The sequence below is a fragment of the Terrapene carolina genome, unplaced genomic scaffold (assembly GCF_002925995.2).
Source record: "Terrapene carolina triunguis isolate 2854851 unplaced genomic scaffold, T_m_triunguis-2.0 Scaffold580, whole genome shotgun sequence".
Classification (NCBI taxonomy): Eukaryota; Metazoa; Chordata; order Testudines; family Emydidae; genus Terrapene; species Terrapene triunguis.
Window position 1 is genome coordinate 392,641 of NW_020664931.1, and position 22,642 is coordinate 415,282.

Sequence of the window (22,642 nt, forward strand, 5' to 3'; positions counted from 1 at the left end):
TCAGCCCCCTCATTATGAGGAGGAGAATCAACCTGAGCAGACAAACCACTCAGATCTTCTGTGGCACTTTTTTCCTCATTCCCTGATGAGGCAGTGACATTGGCTTATCTATTACCACCTGATGACTACAAGCAGTTTCAGGACTTCCTGCTGAGGTTTGCAGAGTTGCTCCAGATTCCCCTGGAGGAAATCCAGGACTCCACTTACAAGCTGCTTGACATCCTTCAAACCGCAGGCCCTAACAAAGTGGTACTTTACATTAGTGAAGCGATAATGGAGCCAGCCAATAGGATATGGCATATCCCAGCCACCTGTGCCCCCACCCCGAAGGGGATTGAGAGAAAGTACTTTGTACCATATAACAGGACAGAATATCTATTTTCTCCTCCTGCTCCGAACTCCCTGGTGGTTCAGGTGGTTACCAAACTCAACAGGCTATATCACCCCAGGTCTACTCCTTCTGATAAGGATGCTAAAAAACAGGACTTGTTCAGGTGGAAGAACTTCTCTGCCAGTCTTCAGTTACACATTGCCAGTTATGCTTTTTTTTCTGCATATGATTTTATTAAATATGACAAACTATCTGCATTCAGATTCTGCAAAAGCTCAGGCCACAATTTCAGGACATCATCGGTTAGGGTAAACTAATTGACCCTACATGCCTTATTAGATATTGCTGTAGCACTTTGGGCGTTCAGCCAGATCAGTAAGGGATTTTGTCATTACTTGCCTGTAACCTTTGCTGCTTCTGTGCTGTGCAGCTTTGATTCAGCCCCAATAGCAGCAGCTTGTTCACAGAACAATGGCCTTACTCTGGCTTTCATCATCCCAGTTACTCCATGCAGGATGACCCCAACAATTCTTCTAGTCCTGAATCTGCCCAAAACCATCTCCCCTGCAGTGTCCAGTCCCTCTTAGTGGACACTCACAGAGGTAACACCAAATTAGCTGCCTCAAAAGAGCCAGTACATACAACAGCTTGTTATCCTATCTGGGGTTATGCACTCCTCCTTAATATACAAAACTAAGATGGTTGTGTAATAAAACAGGAATAAGTTTATTAACAAAGATTTAAGTGATTTCAAGCAAGAATGAAAGAGATATGAAAGGGTTACAAACAAAACAAAACAAAAAACCCCCCACTTTCTAGTACCTAAAACTTAATTCTAGCAAGATACAGCTTTGCCTAACCTAATATCTTACTCACACCAAGTTATCAGCATTCTCCAACTTGATTATCAGGAGGACCAATCTTTCTTAGATGCAAAGCACCGACTTCTTCTCTCAGGTGATGGATACCTTAAAGTCTTTCAGCAATTCCTTACATCTCCCAAATGTATCTTTGTCTTCAAAGTCAGGAAGCCATCCTGGGGGTTCAACTGTGTGTGTCCACCAGGTAGCCAATGCCATGTTAACTTTTCAGTCTCCTGTGGTTTATGGTGCAAATGATCTTCCTGTAATCTCCATTGCAAATGAATAGCCCATTGTACCAGTCCCTGGTCATACCTGGCATGGTTTGCAATTGAGCCAAAGAGGTGTTTGCATTTCTTCTTTGTTGGGACACAAACGGTTTTGTCTCCTTTGTCTGTTTATGCTCTCCAAAACATAGTATCAGACAGTATCCATAATTTCACATGCAGTGTTGTTACATACATTTCACAATGACATTAATGACCAGTGTGGTATTAGTTTTCAAGTCATGTATTACAAATCACCTTTTAAATAAATATGACAATGGTGTGAGAGGTGTATTGAGCTGGTCAGACCAGGTGATATTTACTGTTACATACCAGGCTTATGTATACCTTCAGGCGCTGGGGTACTCTTAGGGTCACAGATGCACATTCTGCCTCCTGCTCCATGGCAACTTCAGTTGTCATGAAACAGGCCTCATGGCTGCCATCTTCCCAGTTCCCCAAGGAGGTTCAAGTTATTGTTGAGGACCTTCCCTTTGAGGGCAACCTTTCTACAGTCAGAGAGGGTCTGAGCCTCCCAGGAAGCATTAGAGACTGCAACATAGCAGACATTGCACCGTGCTGTCATCTTTCTCTCAGTCTAATCTGCTGCCAAGAGATCATTTGATGGGACCTTGGGAGTTACCCACAGTGGAATACAGATAGGCACCATTAGTGTTGGCTTGGCCATGTCAAGGAACACTTGTAAAGCCCTTATAAGCTGGTCTTCCATCTCCGAATGTATTGTGATAGCAAGACTTTCTCATAGACGTGGCAACATCACCATCATTGCTGCTTGTGCACCTGCTATTCTTGCCAACAAGGAGGACAAGGAACAATATGTGTGAGTCATGTATAATGTAATCAGAATAGTAGCCACACACAACATTATCATTGTGTTATGCAATGCCAATGCCATGCTGGGACCAGATGCTAGACCAGCTTGGCCAGAAAGTGTTGGGGATTTCTTTGTGGATGTGACCGTGAACAATAATGGTGAGTGACTGCTCAAGCTTTGTGCTGAAACTGGACTCCATATTTCTAATACCGATTTCCAATGGAAGAACATACATACATGGATTTGGTATTAGAATGACGGACAAACTTGCAAAGAGCTAGACCATGGTCTTATATCTAGTCAGTGGAGAAGCTGTGTACATTATTGTTGGTTGTTGAAGTTGGCAATACTGACCACAGGTTGCTTGTGGACATGGGGAAACTGAAGTTGAAGGCAACTGAAATCAAGACTTCCATTAGTCATTTAGTCACAGTACCAAACCATGCTGAAATCTGCAAACCATTTGATGTTCTAGCCCTTGCAGATGAAAATTTTGAACACAAGGAAATCAATAATTTGTGGGACTGTTTCCAGCCTTCTATTATGGACACTCTCAACAGAGTGCTAGGGAAAATGTGCTCAAGCCCCAAACATCAATGGATCCATCAACAGACCCTGGACATCATAGATGAATGACATGTGGCTCACTTAAACAGGAACAACCAAGAGTACTGATGCCTCAATATGTTGTGTAACACAGCTTTAAAGCAGGACCAGGAGATGTTTAGGCAAATAATGCTCAATTGATGGAAGCTGTATTGACCAAAACCGACTATGATGCTGTCCATAAAGAATTGTGCACCTTAAAAGCTGGTCCACAAAACACATCCTTTCTCATCAGCGATGGATGCAATAATATAGTCCTCACGTAGGAAGAATGTATGAATAGATGGACAGAACACTTTCAGGAGCTTCTTAACCACCCCATAAAATCTCCCCAGCTCCAGCAGGATGTGAAGAGTGGAGTAACCACCCTGTATGTAATGTAGAGGATGTCACTGTCGAAGAGGTTAGAAGCACATCCTGTAAGCTCAAGTGCTGAAGATGTTTGTTGTATAGCTACTGAGCTAATCAAGCATGGTGGAGATTCCATCTTGGAGTGGCTGACCCATGTTATCAACAAAATACGGATTAATGAGAAACTACCTGCCTACTGACGTTGTGGAATTATTCTTTCATTTTGGAAAAGGAAAGGTGATGTTCCGATGTATTCCAATCACCATGGCATCACTTTGTTTTCCATTCCAAACAAACTGTTCATATTGATTCTTCCTGAGCATGTTAAACCCAACATAAGCAATCTATGGCCTCTACAGTAAGCCAGATTTGTGCCCATCTGATCAACTGCAGAGCAGAATTTTAGCATTAGATAAATTATTGAAAAGGCTTAAGAGTTTCTGCGCAGGAAGGATGAGGTGTATATAGCCTTTATTGATTTAAAATCTGCCTTTGACACTGTTAATCATAGCTCCCTTTGGCTCTACCTGGAAGCTGCTGTGCCAGGCAAGCTCCTCAACCTCTAATAGAAATGCATTGTCAAAGTAGGAGCTGTTTCTGGTTAGATACTAGGATGTTGAACTGGTTTGAATACAACTGTGGCATCCATCAAGGAAGCATGGCTACCACCTTATCTTTTCAACACTGTAATTGACCAAATGATGGAAGCCACCACTAGCTGCATACAGTGGGTGGTATTGCATGATTTCTATATAACATACCTTGAATATGTGGATGACAGGGCTGTATTCGCATCCTCATGAACTAGTCTCATCAATGCACTGAATATATTTATGGAACAAGGAAATAGGCTTGTGTGACAGTGTGTATCCCTATGTTTACCCTTTTTACAAAACTATAATGGATTTTTTACAAAATATGCCTTGTGGGGGTGGTATGTGAAAACTCATAATGTGCTGATCATTATTGTCCTGGTAAAATGTGTGGCAACATTGTATGTAAAGTTATAAGATTCTACTGTATAATTTTACTGAGACATGCTCCAAGTTTAGAAAAGCAGGCATAAACCAGTTCCTCAGAGACAAAAGGCAAACTGGCGCCTCAGTCAGGTGTCAACAAAATCAAATGGACTATCCCTTGGTTAAGTGGCCATTCTTTGGCAGGAAAATGGGTGTGAATAAAAATTTTCCAGGCTGGCAAAGAAACTCCCCAGATTACCTCTCCTCCCTTTCTCTCTGCTCACGGCATTAACAACACCTGTAGAACAAGATGGTAACACTGAATTTGGAGAGGGGTCCTGACTGAAACATGTGGTATGAGAGACTTTTGCTTTACATTCACTTAGCTTGTTACGTTAGGTATTAGTTTGCGTTTTACCTTTTATTTCTTTGTATCCAATTCTGACTTTTATGCCTCATTACTTGTAATCACTTAAAATCTATCCTTCCATAGTTAATAAACTTGTTTTATTATTTTATCTAAACCAGTGTGTGTTTGGATTGAAGTGTTTGGGAAAATTCATTTGAAAGAACAGGATTTGGGTGTATCATTTTCTATTAATTAAATGACAGACTTTATATGAGCTTGTATTATCCAGGAGGGTGCTGGGCAGGGCAAGATGCACATTAGTGGAGGAAAGTCTGAGACTGGGAGTTTGCTGTTGTTGCCCTGCTGTATAATTCATGGGTGGCTGGCTGTTGCATTCATACCGTATAGCTGGGAGTGATTTACATGCTGGAGGCTGTGTGTGTGCAGGCCAGTGGTGTAAAAGGCACCTCAGGTTGGAGAATTATGGAGACACAGCTGTCCATCAGTCCAGATTGTATTCTGGGTATTGTCACAACTTGGTCTTTAAATCAACTGGAAGAAGACCAAACTGATGAAAGCAGCTGATGAACCTCTACCCATCATAATCAATGGACAAGAAGTTTAATTCATTAACTCATTTGAGTATCTTGGTTCCATTGTCACCACGGAGGGAGGTTGCCTTCCTGACATGAAACATCAAATCAGAAAAGCTCTGAGTGTTATGCACAGTCTTGGAAGCCTCTGTGGTGTCAACTAAGATGCATATCTGTCAAGCAGCAGTGACTTCTGTCCTTTTGTATGGATCTGAAATCTGGGCCAAAACACAGACGCAAATGCACCAGTTGGATGCTTTCAATATGAAACAGCAGTGATGTATTGAAGGCATATGGTGGTTTCATCATGTTACGAAGAAGGATGTCAGGCGTTGGACCAACCAGTTTCCAGTGTCTTCCCAAATGACTTAGTGCTGGCTTAGGTGGCTGGGCCATCTGCTCTGTATGCTAGAGTTCATACCAGCCTGCTAACTTTATGCATTCGATCCAGCAAAAGCTGGATGGAAAAGACCTTGTGGACAGCACATGTTGGAGGGATGTCATGCATTCTGATCTGGCCCACCTCAGCCTTAACACTGCAAGCTGCAATACTGGCAGGAGATTGGGCTCTCTAGAAACAGATGATCCAAAGTGTGGGCTCTACACTCTATGAGTAGGAGAATGAGTGATTGACCATCACTCAAAGAAGAAAGAAAGGTTACTTAACTTAAAGAAATTGGAGTTCTTCAAGATGTGTGGGTCTGTAACACGAGCGGACTCACCCCTGTGGCGCCTCCTGCTGGTCTCTCAGGGAATTAGCTCGACCCAGCCTCCAGAGCACCCTCTGCGGGCCAGTGATCTGCCTTGCTCTCTACTTCTGAGCCCCATGTCCCTCCCAGGATCCCAGTGCCCCTTGCTCAGGGTGCTGCGCCCTGGCAGTACCCACACGCTAAGTCTCCCCTCCTAGGGGAACCCCCACCCACTAACCCTACCTCGCCTCAGTATCCGGCTACTGTCAGTCACCATCTAGCCCCACACCCAGGGGCAGACTGCAGTATCAGCCACTCATCACAGGCAAGGTTGGGTTTGGGCCTGCTGCCTTGGCCTATCTCCAGGCTGCCCTCTGCAACCCTCAGTACCTTCTGGCCTAACACTAGGCCGCAGCCGGGGCCTTTCCAGGCTAGAGCTCCCCAGCCTTTCCCCAGCCCTGCTCCACCCAGGTACTCTGCTCTAGTTCCCTGCAGCCAGGCCCTTCTCTCTCTGCACTCAGAGAGAGACTACTGAGCTTCTGGCCGCCCTGGCCTTTATAGGGCCAGCTGGGCTCTGATTGGGGCGTGGCCCAGCTGCATCTACTTGCCCCAATCAGCCCAGGGTGTTCTCTCTCACCCCCCCATCCTTTCCAAGGGCTGTTTTTAAACCCCTCAGAGCAGGAGCAGGTGACCACCCCGCTACAGGGTCCTATGTGTATTCCACTACCTGTCTTCCTTTCCCTCTGCTGCAGATCCTTTCCTAGAATGATTCATGGTAAAGAAGGAACTGAAGAGGTGGTCAGTCCACACACACCCTTATTTTATGCTCTTAGTTCAGAGCATGATGAGGCACAGGCACGGACCAATAGACACTGCTAGCAAGAATTTTATGGTCTCAGGCACACAGAGTCTATGCAGACCCATAGTGGAATACACACAGGGACCACATATCGTGAAGAACTGTAGTTACTGTAAGATAAGTAACCTTTCTTTTACTGTGATAAACTGTCACAAGAGAAAAAGGAAGTAAAAGGGAAAAACCCAAGCTCTTTGAGAAGCTGGGAGTTACCAGGAAGCAGCTACACTGCATTGCCCTCATCTTGAGAGTTTTCTCCAACTAACAGATAGAGCTCCTCTGCCTGAGTATATTAGTATCCTTTTTGCAAAGCATTCTGGGAGTGGCAGATGCCTGGGGAATAGAGGCTCTTTTAACTTAGCATGGGGCTACAGCACCAAGGAATGGTGTGTTGGAAACAGTGCTGGGAGGCAGCGCAAGAAAAAGAAGTATTCGTCTTTGGGATTTTGGGTACGCTGAGCACCAGAACTTGTGGGAAAATGAGACTGAATAGAACTAGGCTAATCTGCTGTTGAAATAAATACCTATATGTTTTTAGAACTTGTTTTATCTCTATCTTTCTTTCTTCTCATCCCTTTTGAAACGGCCAGTTATTCTTGCTCTCCAATGAGTACCTGTTGACATTTTGGTATTAGGAGTAGGGTATCTCTGAGGAGATAGATGAGCCAAGAGATGGAGACAAGACAGCAGATTTAGGTGATCAAAGGGATGCTGGATCTCAGTTTAGGAGAACCTCCTCTATTCCAAGAGAAAAAGGAGGAGTAGAAGCAAGTGTGACCGGAGAAGGCAGTTCAGGAGAAAAAACCTAAGAAATCAAACACTCCTGTGCCTGGGGTCAGCTTGGTAGAGGATCACCTTTCGCAAAGAGACAAGGACTCCTGACTTAAGTACTCTCTTCAAGCAATCTGTAAATCATAAGGGAAAAAAGGGATAAAGTTATGGCGGTCTGATTTTGGGAAACTGCAGTCCCAGTTTTTGGAACTGAAGTGATACCTTGCTTCAGGTATATTGTCTAGTAGCCAAAGGAAAAGAATAGGACTGAATACTCAGCTCAGCAATATAGCAGAATTAACCTGTGGCCCTCAGACCCAAGTGGGACATGGTCAATTTGATGGATTGAGAGAACATGCTGGTAGGATAGTGCGTAGAGAGCCAAAATTACCTGAGTGTGTTGAGGGGGAGGACACAGAGCAATCTGAGCAAAAGTCAACAACATGTGACTGGCCACAGGAAGAATGGGCTATTTATATGTTTCCCCTGTTGGTAGAGAAAGTTTTGGATGTGTATCATGCCATGAACAAGGATTTGGTGGATGACTGTGCAAAAGTGAAAAGGGGGATTCTGTGGAAATATAGGATTAGTGAGGAAGAATAACAGTTCTGGGAAGCTGAGTTACCCTCAGACAAAACTTCCAGTGAGATGCAGACATCTCTGACCAACTTAGTGTTGTGCTGATTGCAGCTAGACAAAAGGACCAAGGAGGAGGTCCTCAATAAAGTTGTCCAGGAACAGGTCCTAACTGTTTTGGGGAAGGAGGTCAATATCCAGATCCAAGAATGGCAAGCATAGAACAGACTTATTTGGAGATTGTCATGGTTGCAGGGCTAGCTTCAAATTTGACCCCTTCTCTAGTCTCTCTGAGTGCACCCACTCAGGTGTCAGGCCTTGTACCTTCACCTCGCTGGGGTTGAATTATGCAGTTTTCCTGTTCCACTTAATCCATGTCCTGGGCTGCAGTATTCTGTGCCTCAATCGTGCCTACCCAGCAGATCTGACTGGGTTAGGTAAACTGCAATTCTTCCATTCAGGAGCTTGTTTCTGGTCAAGTAGATTACAATGACCCCAAAACCTGCTTCAGACAAATATTGTTTAAGATTATCAGTAGGAACAAAGTATGCCATAATGGGGGAAAAAATCTTTTAACTACCTAGTTTACTTACAGTCCTAGGCAGGTCTTTCTCACCCCTGTCCCCTAGGGGTCCATATATGTGAGAACTGATTCTCATCAGCAACTGCCTTGTCCCCCTAGAGACAATGTGTTTTATCCCTCTAGCAGTCCCTTCTCCCAGTTTTTCCAGGATTGGGAATCCCAGGGGGGCCCCTGTAGTTACAAACTGTTTCCCCAAAACTGTCCAGTGAGCTCAGCAGGATGTCAGAGTTGGAGCATTGAAGTCAATAGTTCTGGGTGTTTGTGGTATCTGGGCTTTTGTCTTTCTGCTTGCCTGTATGTGGACAGCTTCTCCTGGTTATTTACCCTGTGTATTCATACAGTTAACTCCCCTTATAACAATCAGACAAATATATGGTTGTGACGTTGCACTCCATATGCTTTATGGAAATTTGCTTATGAATATGACATAACTGGAATATGCTTTACACTAAATACCCCTTGTATGGTGTCATTAGAAAGCTTGTAATCTACTGTGGGTGTTCATCCTATTTGTTTGCATGTATTATTTCTATGTCTGGAGTTAAGAGAATAAGATATAAACTTGTATCACTAATAGAAATTAATGGAGATATCCCATCTCCTAGAACTGGAAGGGACCTTGAAAGGTCATTGAGTCCATTCCCCTGCCTTCACTAGCAGGACCAAGTACTGATTTTGCCCCAGATCCCCAAATGGCCCCCTCAAGGATTGAACTCACAACCCTGGGTTTAGCAGGCCAATGCTCAAACCACTGAGCTATCCCTCCCCCCTTAAGATGTAAACATATTAAGTGGATGCCATTAAGGGTGCTCCAGAAACAATCAGTTGTGAATGACCTTAGTTACTTGAAAGCCTTCCTGTACACGTGTGGGCCAGCCCATGGGGAATGGAGACTAGGGGTCTTACCATGACATGTGACCATGTCACCTGATAATGAAATCCATCTTAAAACTGGTACTTTTCCATTTAGAAGGAGGGGTGCGAACCCAGAGAGACAAAAGATTCACGCCTTGTGCCAAAGCTATAAAAGGGGGTGGAGCAGGACAAAAGGGGCAGCCAGTCATGAGAAAACTCCTGCTTCCTACCTGAGATGCTGCTGGAACTAACAAGGACTGTACCAGGGGAAAGAATTGGGCCCAGACTAGGAAGGAGTCTAGTTTGTGAAAGAAGCTTATTGGAACATCTCTGAGGGTGAGATATTACTATAATCAGTTTCTTAATGTATTAGGCTTAAACTTGCATGCTTTTGCTTTATTTTGCTTGGTGACTTACTTTGTTCTGTCTGTTATTACTTGAAACCACTTAAATCCTACTTTTTATACTTAATAGAATCACTTTTGTTTATTAATAAACCCTGACTAAGTGATTAATACCTGGGGGAGCAAACAACTGTGCATATCTCGCTATCAGTGTTATAGAGGGCAGACAATTTATGAGTTTACCCTATATAAGCTTTATACAGAGTAAAATGGATTTATTTGGGGTTTGGATGACTGGGTATCTGGATGCTGGAGATAGGAAAACCTGCTGAGCGGTTTTCAGTTTAGTCTGTAGCTTTGGGGGCGTGGACCAAACCCTGGGTCTGTGTTGCAGCGGGCTAGCGTGTCTGGCTCAACAAAGCAGGGTTCTGAAGTCCCAGGCTGGCAGGGAAAATGGACTCCAAGGTAATTTCAGCACATCAGGTGACAGTCCCAAGGGGATCTCTGTGACCGAACCCATCACAGTATTCTAAAATTAATACAGAAAAGCTCCAAATACATGACAGAGACCCCTTCCCCCCAAGCAATACTGCCACTATTCAAGTTAATCTTACAACTTTGGGTGGGACTAAGGGAACTCGGACGGTGGGTGTGATGCTATGCCCCATATTCTTCATAGAAATATGCTTCTGATATGAATATGGCATAACTAAGATATGTTTTATGCAAGATGGGTCATGTGAGGTATCATTGGAAAAGTTATAATTTACTGAATGTGATTATCCAGTTTGTGTGCATGTATCATTTCTGTATCAGAAGTTAGGAATATTGACTATGTAACAATTACAACTGTGTTTTCACCTGGGGAATGCCCACCAGACAATATGCAAACAGCCTGGATGGGCCATTAGGGGGAACAGTAGGTCTTTGAAGATGCTAATCTCCCTCCTTCCTGAGGCGTTTCCTGAGATGCTGCTTTGACACTGCAGGGTCAGGTCATCATGTCACCTGGTACTGGACACCCATCTTGGACTTATAGTGTTTTTTTCCATTAAGAGGGGGTGGGGGTCAAACTGCGAAACAAAGGATTTCCACCATATGCAAATCCTATTTAAGACTGAGGAGTGAGTTAATCTTGGTTTGTTCTTCACTGAATCCTGATCCAAGATGACTGCTTGAGACATCGAAGAAACAAAGGCAAAGGGGGGCAGGGAAGTACTGAATCTGGGCTGGGAATGGTGTCTGGCCCATGAAGGATATACCTGAAGTTTTAAGATTCAAACAAGAGCTGTCTGTTCTCAAAGAAATTCTGCAATCTACTTAAAACCACATTTAGGGTGAGAAATTACTATTTGTAGCCAATTTCTTGAGTGTATTGAACTTAGTTTGCGTGTTTGTTTTATTTGCTCAGTAATCTGCTTTGTTATGTTTGCTATCCCTTATAATCACTTAAAATCTACCTTTTGTAGTTAATAAACTTGTTTTTTGTTTATTCTATAACCAGTTTGTGTAATTCAAAACTGGGGGGGGGGGAGGGGGAGAGAAATGTGCATATCTTCTTCCACATTGAGGGAATTTCATGAGCTTATGTTGTATAGATCTCTATACAGCGCAAGACAAATATAATTTTGGGTTTACACTCCAGAGGGTGTATGCACCTGAGTGCTGGGCAATTGCCTAGCTGAAAGGCTTCCCATGCAGCACTGATTTCAGTATCGATGTTATTCTGCACCTGGGTGTGTCCCTACCTGTGTGTGTGTGCAGCAGGACAGGGTGAGGGAGCCCAGGCTGGTGGAATGGGCAGGGTCAGTGCAACCCCAGTATATCAGGTGGCACCCCAGAGGCGGGTGGGAACCCGTCACAGTGGGTATAGACCAGAGAAAATGGGGTGGTGCATAAAAGAGTGAATTGAAAGCAGCAAGTCTGGGAGAGATGGAGAAAGATGCTTTTTTATCATTATTGTAACGAGATGGGCACACAAAGCCTGGGATTGTCTTATTAAGAAATCTATGGTTACTAACCTATATACTCTGGGAGGAACCCTGCCCTCAGGAGGGATGGTACCCATATGTGTGAAGTTATACTGAAGGGCCAGGTAGTAAGAGATCTACTCTGTTCAGGAAGCTCCCAGGCTTTTGTCTATAGCTAGTGGGTCCCTGTGAAAGATTTAGATCAAGAGAAAAAAACAAATATGTTAAGTACATGGATCTCATAAATAGATTGATAGAGTTTAGGTACCATAAGACCATGTAGTCTGACCTGTATAATGCAGGCCATTTAATTTCACCCAGTTACCTCCTGTATTGAGCTCAATAACTCGTGTTTCATTAAAGACAATCTTCCAGAAAGGCTTGATTTGACAACTTCAAGAGATGGAGGATCTATCGCTTGCCCTTGGTAATTTGTTCCAATGGTTAATCATCATCACTATTAAATATTTGTGCCTTGTTTCTAATTTGAATTTGTCTGGCTTCAGCTTCCAGTTATTGGTTCTTGTTAAGCCTTTATATGTTAGATTAAAAAACTGTTTTGGTATTTTCTCCCCATGAAGGTACTTATACACTGTAATCAAGTTGCCTCTCAATCTTCATTTTTATAAACGAAACAGATTAAACTGGAAGTCGCTCATTGTCAGGCATTTTATTTCAAGCCCTGGAATCATTTTTGCAGCTCATTTCTGAACCCTGTCCCATTTTTCAACATCCTTTTTAAAATGTGGACACTAGAACTGCACACAGTATTGGTCTCACCAATACAATATATAGAGGTAAAATTACCTCCATACACCTATTCAATATTCCCCAGTTTCTACATCTAAGAAGTGCATTAAGTCCTTTTTGCCACAGCATTGCACTGGGAGCTTATGATCAGCTCATTGTCCATCATGCCCCCTCAAATTCTTTTCATAGTCACTGCTTCCCAGGATAGAGGCCCCCATCTGGTAGGTGTGTTGTGAATTCTTTGTTCCTAGATGTTTAACTAGATGTTCCTAGATGTTGAATGGGGTCAACTCATCAAGTGATCCAGATTGCTCTGTTTAACTCACCTGTCCTCATTACTATTTACCACTTGGCCAATCTTTGTTTCATCTCCATATTTTATCAACAATGGTTTTATATTTATATCCATATCAAAAATGTTGAATAACACCAGACTTAGTACTGATTCCTGTGGAACCCCACTAGAAACTCCTCCATTTGATGATTATTTCCCATTAACAATTGCCTTTTGAGATCTTTGTTAGCTATTTCTTAATTTATATAATGTATGCTCTTGATATTATTTAATACTTTCTTTATCAGAATGTCATGCTGTACTAAAGCAAATGTCTTACAAATGTCTGAGTATATTACACCCATTTATCAATCAAACTTGAAATATCATCCAAGAATGAAATGAGGTTATTTGACAAGACCTATTATCCGTAAAACAATATTGATTTTTTGGCATTAATTATATTCCAATACTTTAATTCCTTATCAGATGAATCCCATATCAGCTTTTCCATTATCTTGCCTAGGACTAATACCAGTCTAACTGGCCTGTAGCTACCTAGCTCATCCAACTTGACACCTTTGAATATTGGCAAAACATTAACCCTCTTCCAGTTTTATGAAATGTCCCTGTTATTCCATGATTTATTAAAAATTAATATCTTCTCAGCCAACTCTTTTAGGACTCGTGTGTGCAATTTATGTGGGCCTACTGATTTTAAAATGCTTATCCCTAGTAGATGCTGTTTAACATCCTCCTTAGTTACTAATAGACTAGAAAAAACTTCATCATCCTCATTTGATACGAGTAAAACATCCTGCTTCTTTCCAAATACAGAATAAAAATATTTATTGAACACTTTTGCCTTTTCTGCATCATTAGCAGTTTTACTTTCTCCATCTAGTAATGGACTTATTCCATTGCTATCATTTCTTTTGTTCCTGATATACTTTAAAAAATCCTCCTTATTCTTAATCTTACTAACTATGGATTTTTCCCTTGTGTCTTTAGCTTCCCATATCAATTTTCTGCATTATATAACCTGTTATTTATATCAATTTCTATCTTTTCCCATCTGTAATATATTGCTTTTTAATTTCTAATTTCTGTCTTCTGCAACAGACCCAGACTGGTTGGGTGCAGGAGTCTGGTAGAAGGAAAACACACTGGATGAATAGTTTCCTGAGTGACCAGGACAGGGACCAGAGCAGTCAGGAAGGTGCTAGAAGCAATTAAGTCAGGCAGACTCCATAAGACACCTGGAACCAATTAAGAACTGATTAGAAGCAATCAAGGGAAACAGGCTAATCAGATCACCTCAAGCCAATTTAGAACTGGTTGGGACTAGTTTAAAAGGACGCTCCTTCAGGGAGGCTGGCTGGTAGGAGCTGGGAGTAAGTAGGTGTGTTGTGGGAAGACTGGAAGAAAGAAGGTGCACAGTGGAATTGGCACATGAAAGGTCAATGGAGGTTGGAGGAAGTGGAGGGGTGGGAGAGAAACTGAGAGTTAGGCTTTGTCTACATTCAGAATTTTTGCATTAGTATAACAACATTGATTTAATTAGACTAGTGTGAACAACTAATGTAGACAGGCTACACCAGTGCTAGGTCAGGTTTATATCAGTGTACTTTAATTTAGTTACCCTGGTATTAGCCGCACCTTTTTATAATGCAGCCCATCTACCTTAAGTTTGTATCAGTGTAACTAAATTGATGTAGTTATACTGGTAAAAAAATTCCTTAATGTAGACAAGACCTTAGGCTCTTTATATTGCCTTGAGGAACATTTGTTAACTGATTAGAAGCAGCATTACACAAAGGCTATGTCTACACTAGCACTTTTGTTGGTATAACGTATGTCATTCACGGATGTGAAAAAAATCCCCTCTGTGTGACATAAGTTTCACAGACAGAAGTGTGGACAGCGCTATGTTCAATACCGGATTTACAATGGCGCCACTGGCGCTGGGCCCACGGTCGAAAGGGGCCCCGGACCGCTCTTCTCCGCCCCCCACTCTCTCCTGTGGGGTCAGAGAAGCTTGATGCTGCTGGCTGCTGCGGCTCCGTGGCAGCCTCTGCCAGCAGCAGCCTGGCTCCTCCCCCGCCTCTTTCCCCAGCGTGCTACATTTCCTCCCCCCCTCCCTGCTGCTGATCAGCTGGATCAGCTGCTTGCCGGCAGGAGGCGGGAGGAAGAGTGAGCCTCAGCATGCTCGCAGCTCCGGGGAGGAGGAGGAGAAGAGGCGGGGGTGAGGCCTTGGGGAAGGGGCTGGAATTGGGGCATACCCCCTCCAGCCCCCTGCGTGAGCACCCCCACGACCCCAGCCCACATCCCCTGCCCACCCTGACCGCTGCACCCCCTTGCACACCCCCAGCCCCCTGCACCCCCTCACATACCCTGAGCCCCCTGCCCTGACTCCTGCACCCCCCACACACCCAGCCCCCTGTCCTGACCCCTGCACTCCCGCCACACCTCCCCAGCCCTGACTCCTGCATTTTCCCCTCACGCCCCCCCCAGCCCCTGCCCTGAAACCTGGCTGCACCTCCCTCACCCCCCCAGCCTTTTGCCCTGACTCCTGCACCCCCCCACATCCCCACCCCCATCCTGAGAACCAAACAGGAGCTGCCCCACATAAGTGCTCCACACCCCAACCTCCTGCCCCAACCCTGAGCCCCCTCCCTAGCCCTAGGTCCTGACCAGACCTCACACCCGAACATTTTTTTACAATATTTGGAAAGATCATTAAGTGGTCCGTTGAGACCCTCCCTGATTTTCAAGTGGTCTGTGGAAAAATAAGTTAGACTACAAGAACAATCAAGGTACCTCACTTTACTTTCATTTACTTGCTATTACTTATAGGAGGAAGATGAAGAAAAAAAGAATAAAAACGGGGGCAGGGGGAGATAAGAGAGAATGTTCTTTTTCTTGGCTGGGTCCCAAGGAGGAGCCCCAAAAATGAAGCTGAGCACAGGGCTGGGGGGCCCCACTAACTCTAAATCTACCACTGGCTGTCACGTCACCTGGGCTGGGGATACTGTCAGGGCCAGTGTAACTACGAGGTGAACTAGGCGACCGCCTAGGGCGCCAAGATTTGGGGGTGCAAAAAGCGGTGCTCCCAAATTTTTTTTTTACACTACGGTGGAGTCACATCTTACACGGGGATTAGGTTCTAAAGTCACCGCGTAAGAGGAAAATCGCATATAGTGAAAATTACCATGAAGTACAGTATACACAAGAACAGGGGTCCTCAACCTACGGCACGCATGCCAAAGGTGGCACGTGAGCCAATTTTTTTTTTAATGGCAGGCTGCGGGTCCCAGCTGCCGCTGAGCCTGCTGCTGACCTGGGGTTCTGTTCACTCAGCTGGCAGCGGGCTGAGCAGGGCCAGCAGTGGGCCGGCTCCTGCCAGCCGGGGTCCCGGCTGCCGGCCCTGCTCAGCCCACTGATGATCTGGGGTTCCGGCTGCCAGCCCCTTGCCAGCCAGGGTCTTGGCCACTGGCCCCGCTCAGCCTCCTGCCGGCCTGGGTGAACGGCAGGAGGCTGAGCGAGTTGCCGGCGCGGACCCCAGCTGGCAGCTGAGTGAATGGAACCCCAGGCCGGCAGCAGGCTCAGCGGTGGCTGGGACCCGCAGCCTGCCATTAAAAAAAAACACAATCAGCTCGCGTGCCACCTTTGGCACGCGTGCCGTAGGTTGAGGACCCCTGTTCTAGTGTATACTGTGTATACTGTCGTTTATGGTAATTTTCACTGTACGCGATTTTCCTCTTACGCGCTGACCTTAGAACCTAACCCCCGTGTAAGATGTGACTCCACTGTATTCATTTTTGAAAATTTATAATAAGCGATGCTCCGGGGGGGCGCAAGCTGGAAGTTTCGCGTAGGGTGCAAAATATCCTTGCACCGGCCCTGGATACTGTGCCAGCTGATCCCCACAGTCTCCAACCTACCTTGGCAGTATAGCAGACATGGCCCTGCCCACTAGCTCCTCTCCACTCCCTAGCCCACCCACCACTTGCCCCCCCCTTAAGGCTTAGCCCTCTTACTTTTAAAAATGATTGCTTATCCCTCTCCCCCCCTCAGGCTTTTCTGGCAGCCCTGTTGCCAGGTATCCAGTTTTAGACTGGAAACTCTAGTAAAAAACGGGACCTGACACTCCCAACACCCACCCCAGAGGGCTGGAAGAGAACCTGTCCTGCTGCTGCAGGAGGAGGGGCAGCTCAGTGCAGAGAGAGACCAAGAGAATGGGCTAGAACCAGGTAGGTACCCATTCTATGTGGGCAGGGGTGGGGGGGATCCTGTTTACCCCCTCCCTAGCCCTGGCCCCTTTTACAATCATTCCCCAGGGGGACCCACAAATATGTTTGGCGCCGGGCCCACAAAAAGTTAATCCAGCCCTGGCTATGTTGGTGGGAGACACTCTCCCGCCAACATAGCTAGCGCCGCTCGTGGTTTAATTATGTCGATGGGAGAACTCTCTCCCACTAGAATAGCGTGGCTACACGAGTGATCTTATAGCCGCGCAGCTGCATTGGTACAACTGTGTCGCTGTAAGCTCGCTAGTGTAGACATGGCGAAAGAGAGGTCCATTTATGTATTCTAAGCTGAGGCGAGTGGCAGCAATGCCAAGCCATGTCTATACAAGGTTGGAGGTTACATAAAAGAGGAATAAAACAAGGTCTTCATACATATGTTGAGAAACCAACTACACATATATTTCTTGCTAACTCTGGAATTTTTAAAAAATCCCATGCACTAAAAAAGTGCATGGGATTACTTTAAAAATGTATTACTTTAAAAATCATATGATTTATGATTTTTTTAACTTTTTGGGTTGTGAACATGGAGTCTCTAATTATATGTTTTCCTCCTTCCTTCTTTATTGTTGCACATGATCTCTCTTCTCTCTTGTTCTCAGTTGTCTTGGCTCTCTTGCTACACTCTGTTCAATTGTGTGTGTTGGGATCAAAGTGAAACTAATTAGAATTTTAAGATTTTGAGAGAGACTCATTATATTTCCTCTGATTTTATTTAAAAAGATAATATATCTGTGTTTAAAGTAGAAATAAAGGCTCACTGACGTGTTCATATCAAGTTAAATTATTTCTCTATTCCATGTTTGGCAATCTAATCTACCAGACCAAACACAAGAATAGGTAGCATAATTGAGAAGTCAGATTGGGCTGGTATGCAGTGATATGAAGTACCAGCACTTTACAGTGGTGTCATTATTTTTTATGGAATTTAAGCTTTCATTTAATTAAACCCCACCAAAATAAAAAATAACAAATATCCAGTTGTTTTAGCCCTTATAGAAGTGAAGAAAACTTCCCAAGTATAAACCACTGGAGTGTTCTCTCGTGCTTACAGAACAAAGGTATAGTCAACAAGTCTGAATGACTGGAGTTACACATTGACAATGGCCTTATTTTTTTTTAAATAGAAGATTTAAGCCTCAGTTGGATGTGTTAGGTGCTCAGTACTTTTGGGTTAACTGCTTCACAGCTGAGCACTTCTACAGAAATGTAGACAAAGATTGGGATTGAAGGTGGGGCCTGAATAGAGAACTGTCATTTATATTTATAACATCTGGCTTGATTTTGATCCCTGAGCATCACAAATGAAATAAAGGAAATATTAACAAATGTGCCATATTGGATCAGATCTGTGGTCCAGCATCCTGTCTCAAACAAAGGCCCACACCAGATGCTTCAGAGGAAGGTGCGAGAAACCTCATGGCAGGCAGAGGTAGGATGATCTGTCTTGCCTTAAGGTCTCCTACTAATTCTTAATAGAGACTGTCTTAGTGCACAAAAGGTATTGTATTTTTTTAAAAAATTCGGTATTAGCTATTATCTGTAAAACTAGAAATCCTGAGGTCTTCACTCAGTTTTTGCTCACTCCTTACTAAAAAAAGACTTTTTGTTACAAGTCATTGTGAGTTTGCTGGATGAGCTGTTAAGATACCCGGCCTTTTGTTTGGGAAGAAATATTCTAGGTGGAATTTATATTTTGTTTGTTTCAGGCTCCACGAATGGGTACTTTTATTGGTGTGTACCTTCCCTGCTTGCAAAACATTTTAGGAGTCATTCTTTTCCTACGTTTGACATGGATCGTTGGAACATCTGGAGTTCTTGAATCTTTCATCATTGTGTTCATGTGCTGTGCTTGTGTAAGTTAATATTTATTTTCTTATACATTTACCACTGGTTAAATCCTATTCTATGCTACTGCCAGACCCATTCTGCCCCCTCCCCCTGCACAAGCAACAGGCAGAATCTTCTTCTAGAGTTCAAAGAGCAGTACAGGTGGGAGTTAAGCTGGGCTAAAATACTAGCTTGCCTTCTATGTCTTTTAGCATGTTCATTTATGTATAGTCTTTAAGTAGTGTGTATGTTGAAATTCAGTTGCAAGTACTACCTGGCAGTAGGGGTGCATGCAATGGGCACCCTACACAGTGATGCAGCAAATTGAACCCTCCCGCACTATTCCTGGCTTGAATGATAGGACACAATGCTGTCTCTTTCCTTATTAGAGCTGGTCAGGAATTTTCTGACAAAATGGTTTTATTGTCAGAAAATGCCATTCACTGAAACAAATGTTTATGAAAAGGTATCAGATTAAGCAAAACTTCCATTGGGAAATATTTCTTAGGCTAGGTCTACACTACCCGCCTGAATCGGTGGGTAGAAATCGATCTCTCGGGGATCGAATTATCGTGTCTCGTCGGGACGCGACAATCGATCCCCGAATCAACGCGCTTACTCCACCAGCGGAGGTAGGAGTAAGCGCCGTCGACGGGGAGCCGCGGAGGTCAATTTTGCCGCCGTCCTCACAGCGGGGTAAGTCGGCTCTGATATGCCGAATTCAGCTACGCTATTTGCATAGCTGAATTTGCGTATCTTAAATTGCCCCCCCCCCCCCCGTAGTGAAGACCTGCCCTTAGATTCCCAGGATGGACTTTCTGTTCAAAAAGACAGAGTCCAGAATAGCCAATAACTCAATGGTGAGGCCACTCACCTGGGAAGAAGAAGATGATGATCCAGGTTCAAGTCCTTATTCTGCCTGATTCAGAGCAGGGACTTGAACTTACAACTTCCACATCCCATGTGAGTCTCATAACCACAAAGCTATGGGTTTTTCTGGAGTTGGTGTCTCTGAATCTCTCCTGTTAGAACTGCTCCACTTTGTATAACTAATTAAATATTCATTGGGAGAGAGACAGAGAGAGAGAGAGACTGGTATATGGGTGATTATGGCACTCACATGGGATATGGGAGACAAAAGAACTAGAATACGTCCTAACTAAAGTTAGGCTAGTATGGTGTAGCTCTGATTTTTGGGAAAACTGGTTTTTGGGGATGTTTGGAAAGGTCTTAGTTTTGTCCCAATGCAGAATGGAAAAAGTATTTTGAAATTTAAAAAACTTTCATAGAACAGGAAAACCATTTGTTGCCCAGCTATACTACTTATCCTAGTTGGATTGGTCAAAACAGGATTCAGTCTTAAGTTTGTAAAATACTAATGTTAGCGCCGTTTACTCAGTAATTAAAATTGTATTTCATGGTTCTCATTAAATCAGTCCTTAGTATTTGTTCTTCTCTTGATTTATCCTCCTGCTTTGAGCAATCTTTGTATTTGTTTATTTAAATTTGGGTAAGAAGGAATTACTTTTCAAAATTTCACATCAAACTCTGAAACTTAATTATTAGCAGTACTGTGTTTTACTTGAAGTTCAAGTCCATAAATGTAATTGTTGTGGAATATGGAGCTAGAAGTAAGATACACAATGGTAATGATGATGATTGGTTATTTGTTATTAATTGCTATTTAATTAGAACAGTATTTTCTTTGGATTGTTTTCTGGTGAATATTGAAAGTCCTCAAGGTTTCCCCTTCTTCCCAGTTATATATTCAAAGGCTCTGCTTTGAGCTGACCCATACTTCTAGATGTACTAACAGCTGTTCGGTCTAAGACTCAATGCTCAATGCTTTGGAATCAATTAGCTCAGTTAGGAAAAAAATCCATATAACTTGAATCCCTGTTGCCACAAAGATGTAAAGATATTTTCCAATTTCCAACTTATTCCCGCTAGACCATTGGGCTTGTCCATCCTTTATAGTTTTTAAAGAACTTTATTATGTTAAATTAAACATTCTTAATAATGGTCTTTCCACAGACTATGCTGACTGCAATTTCAATGAGCGCAATAGCAACAAATGGCGTAGTTCCAGGTAATTACAATTTTTAACCTGAATCTTAAATCTAAAGTAATTATGAATGCACTTTAAAGGATATATATATATATATATATAAAGGTGTACATTTAAAGACCTAAAGTGATGGAGAATCCATCATATCCCTTAGGTAAATTATTCCAATGGTTAATTGCCCTCATGGTTTAAAAATTAATGCCATATTTCTGGTCCAAAATTGTCTAGCTTCAGCTTCCAATCACTAGAACTTGTTATTCCTTTTTCTGCTAGATTAAGAGCAGTCCAAAATAAGAAATCTCTTCCTCATGTAGACCGTGATCAAATCACTTCTGAGCCTTCACTTGGATAAACTAAATAGATTGAGAAGCTCTGTCTCTCACTTTAAGGCAGGTTTTCCAGATCTGAAATCTTTATTATAGTTCTTTTCTGAATCCTTTCCAATTTTCAATTTCTTTTTTGAATTGAGAACACCATAACTATTGGAACAACTTACATATTGATGTGGCAGATTCTCCATTACTGAAAGTCTTTAAATCAAGATTGGTCCCTTACTAAAAGATATGCTCTAGCTCAACCAGAAGTTATGGGCTTGATACAGGAATTACTGGTTGAAATTGTGTGACCTGTATTATGCTGGTGGTCAGACTAGATTATCATAATAGTCTTTTCTTTTCTTAAAATGTATGAATCTGTGCAATAAAACTAGTCTTTAACATACACAGGGTACTGCTGTACATGACATAAAATTTCAGTAGAAAAAATAAATGGAATCCTTATGCACAATGTGACCCTGCTTCCTTCTTTTTCACATGATATCCCCTATTATCCTAGTAACTTATTTCGGGATTCCTGAAATGTCCCGCTTTTTCATTTAATCAATCAAATGTTTAGTTTCTTAATGTTTCTTGAAGCTCTATTGCGATACTAAGTAGAATTTGGTCTGTGTTACGTGAAACAAACAGCCCAATTGAATGAGCATTCAGTAGAATGAACAGTGTTTGGAATGAAGAGAAAAATGTAGACATTATCAAAGCTGTTCTTTTGCTCAAAGGGAAGGTTCTTAACACTGTATCAGTGTTCACTGATTAACCCAGAACACAAAGTTATTGGAAAAAATCCTCCACTTTGAGAAATAAGCATGTGTCACTGTATCAGAGGGGTAGCCGTGTTAGTCTGAGTCTGTAAAAAGCAACAGAGGGTTCTGTGGCACCTTTAAGACTAACATGTGTCACTGTTGAGTCAGAAGCTGGGAAGTAGCAACATCAGCACATCTTTGTAAAAAGTGTATATTTGGCATTTTATTTGACTCAGGACCCTAAAAAAAATCTCTATAGGCACAATTATGAGGGGGGATGATGACAAATGGAACATGTTTGCCCTTCTCCTCTCTCCCATCCAAATTATTTTTTCCTCCCTGGTAATGTCCCCTTTTATTTCTGTCTGCCCAATATTTGAGGAGACAAAAATGAAAAGGCATCTCCCTCCAGTAAACTCTAAAGAAATAAGAAATGATAGTATGGTAATATGGACAAAACAGACAAAACAAAATTTTGGGCCAAAATCACTTTGGGGAAGGACTGCAAAAGAGGATCCAGTGGGATAGTGTTAGGGGT

The 22,642-nt window shown here is 43.0% G+C and overlaps 1 protein-coding gene across 1 annotated transcript in view; it reads left to right on the top strand.

Moving 5' to 3' along the window:
• Positions 1–22,642, top strand: part of LOC112103692 (solute carrier family 12 member 7) — a 357,369-nt gene that overhangs the window by 169,902 nt on the left and 164,825 nt on the right. The window contains exons 4-5 of the mRNA XM_024195587.1: positions 18,838–18,984; positions 20,993–21,047. Coding sequence (XP_024051355.1) covers positions 18,838–18,984; positions 20,993–21,047 — 202 coding nt within the window. The remainder of the gene's footprint in view (positions 1–18,837; positions 18,985–20,992; positions 21,048–22,642) is intronic.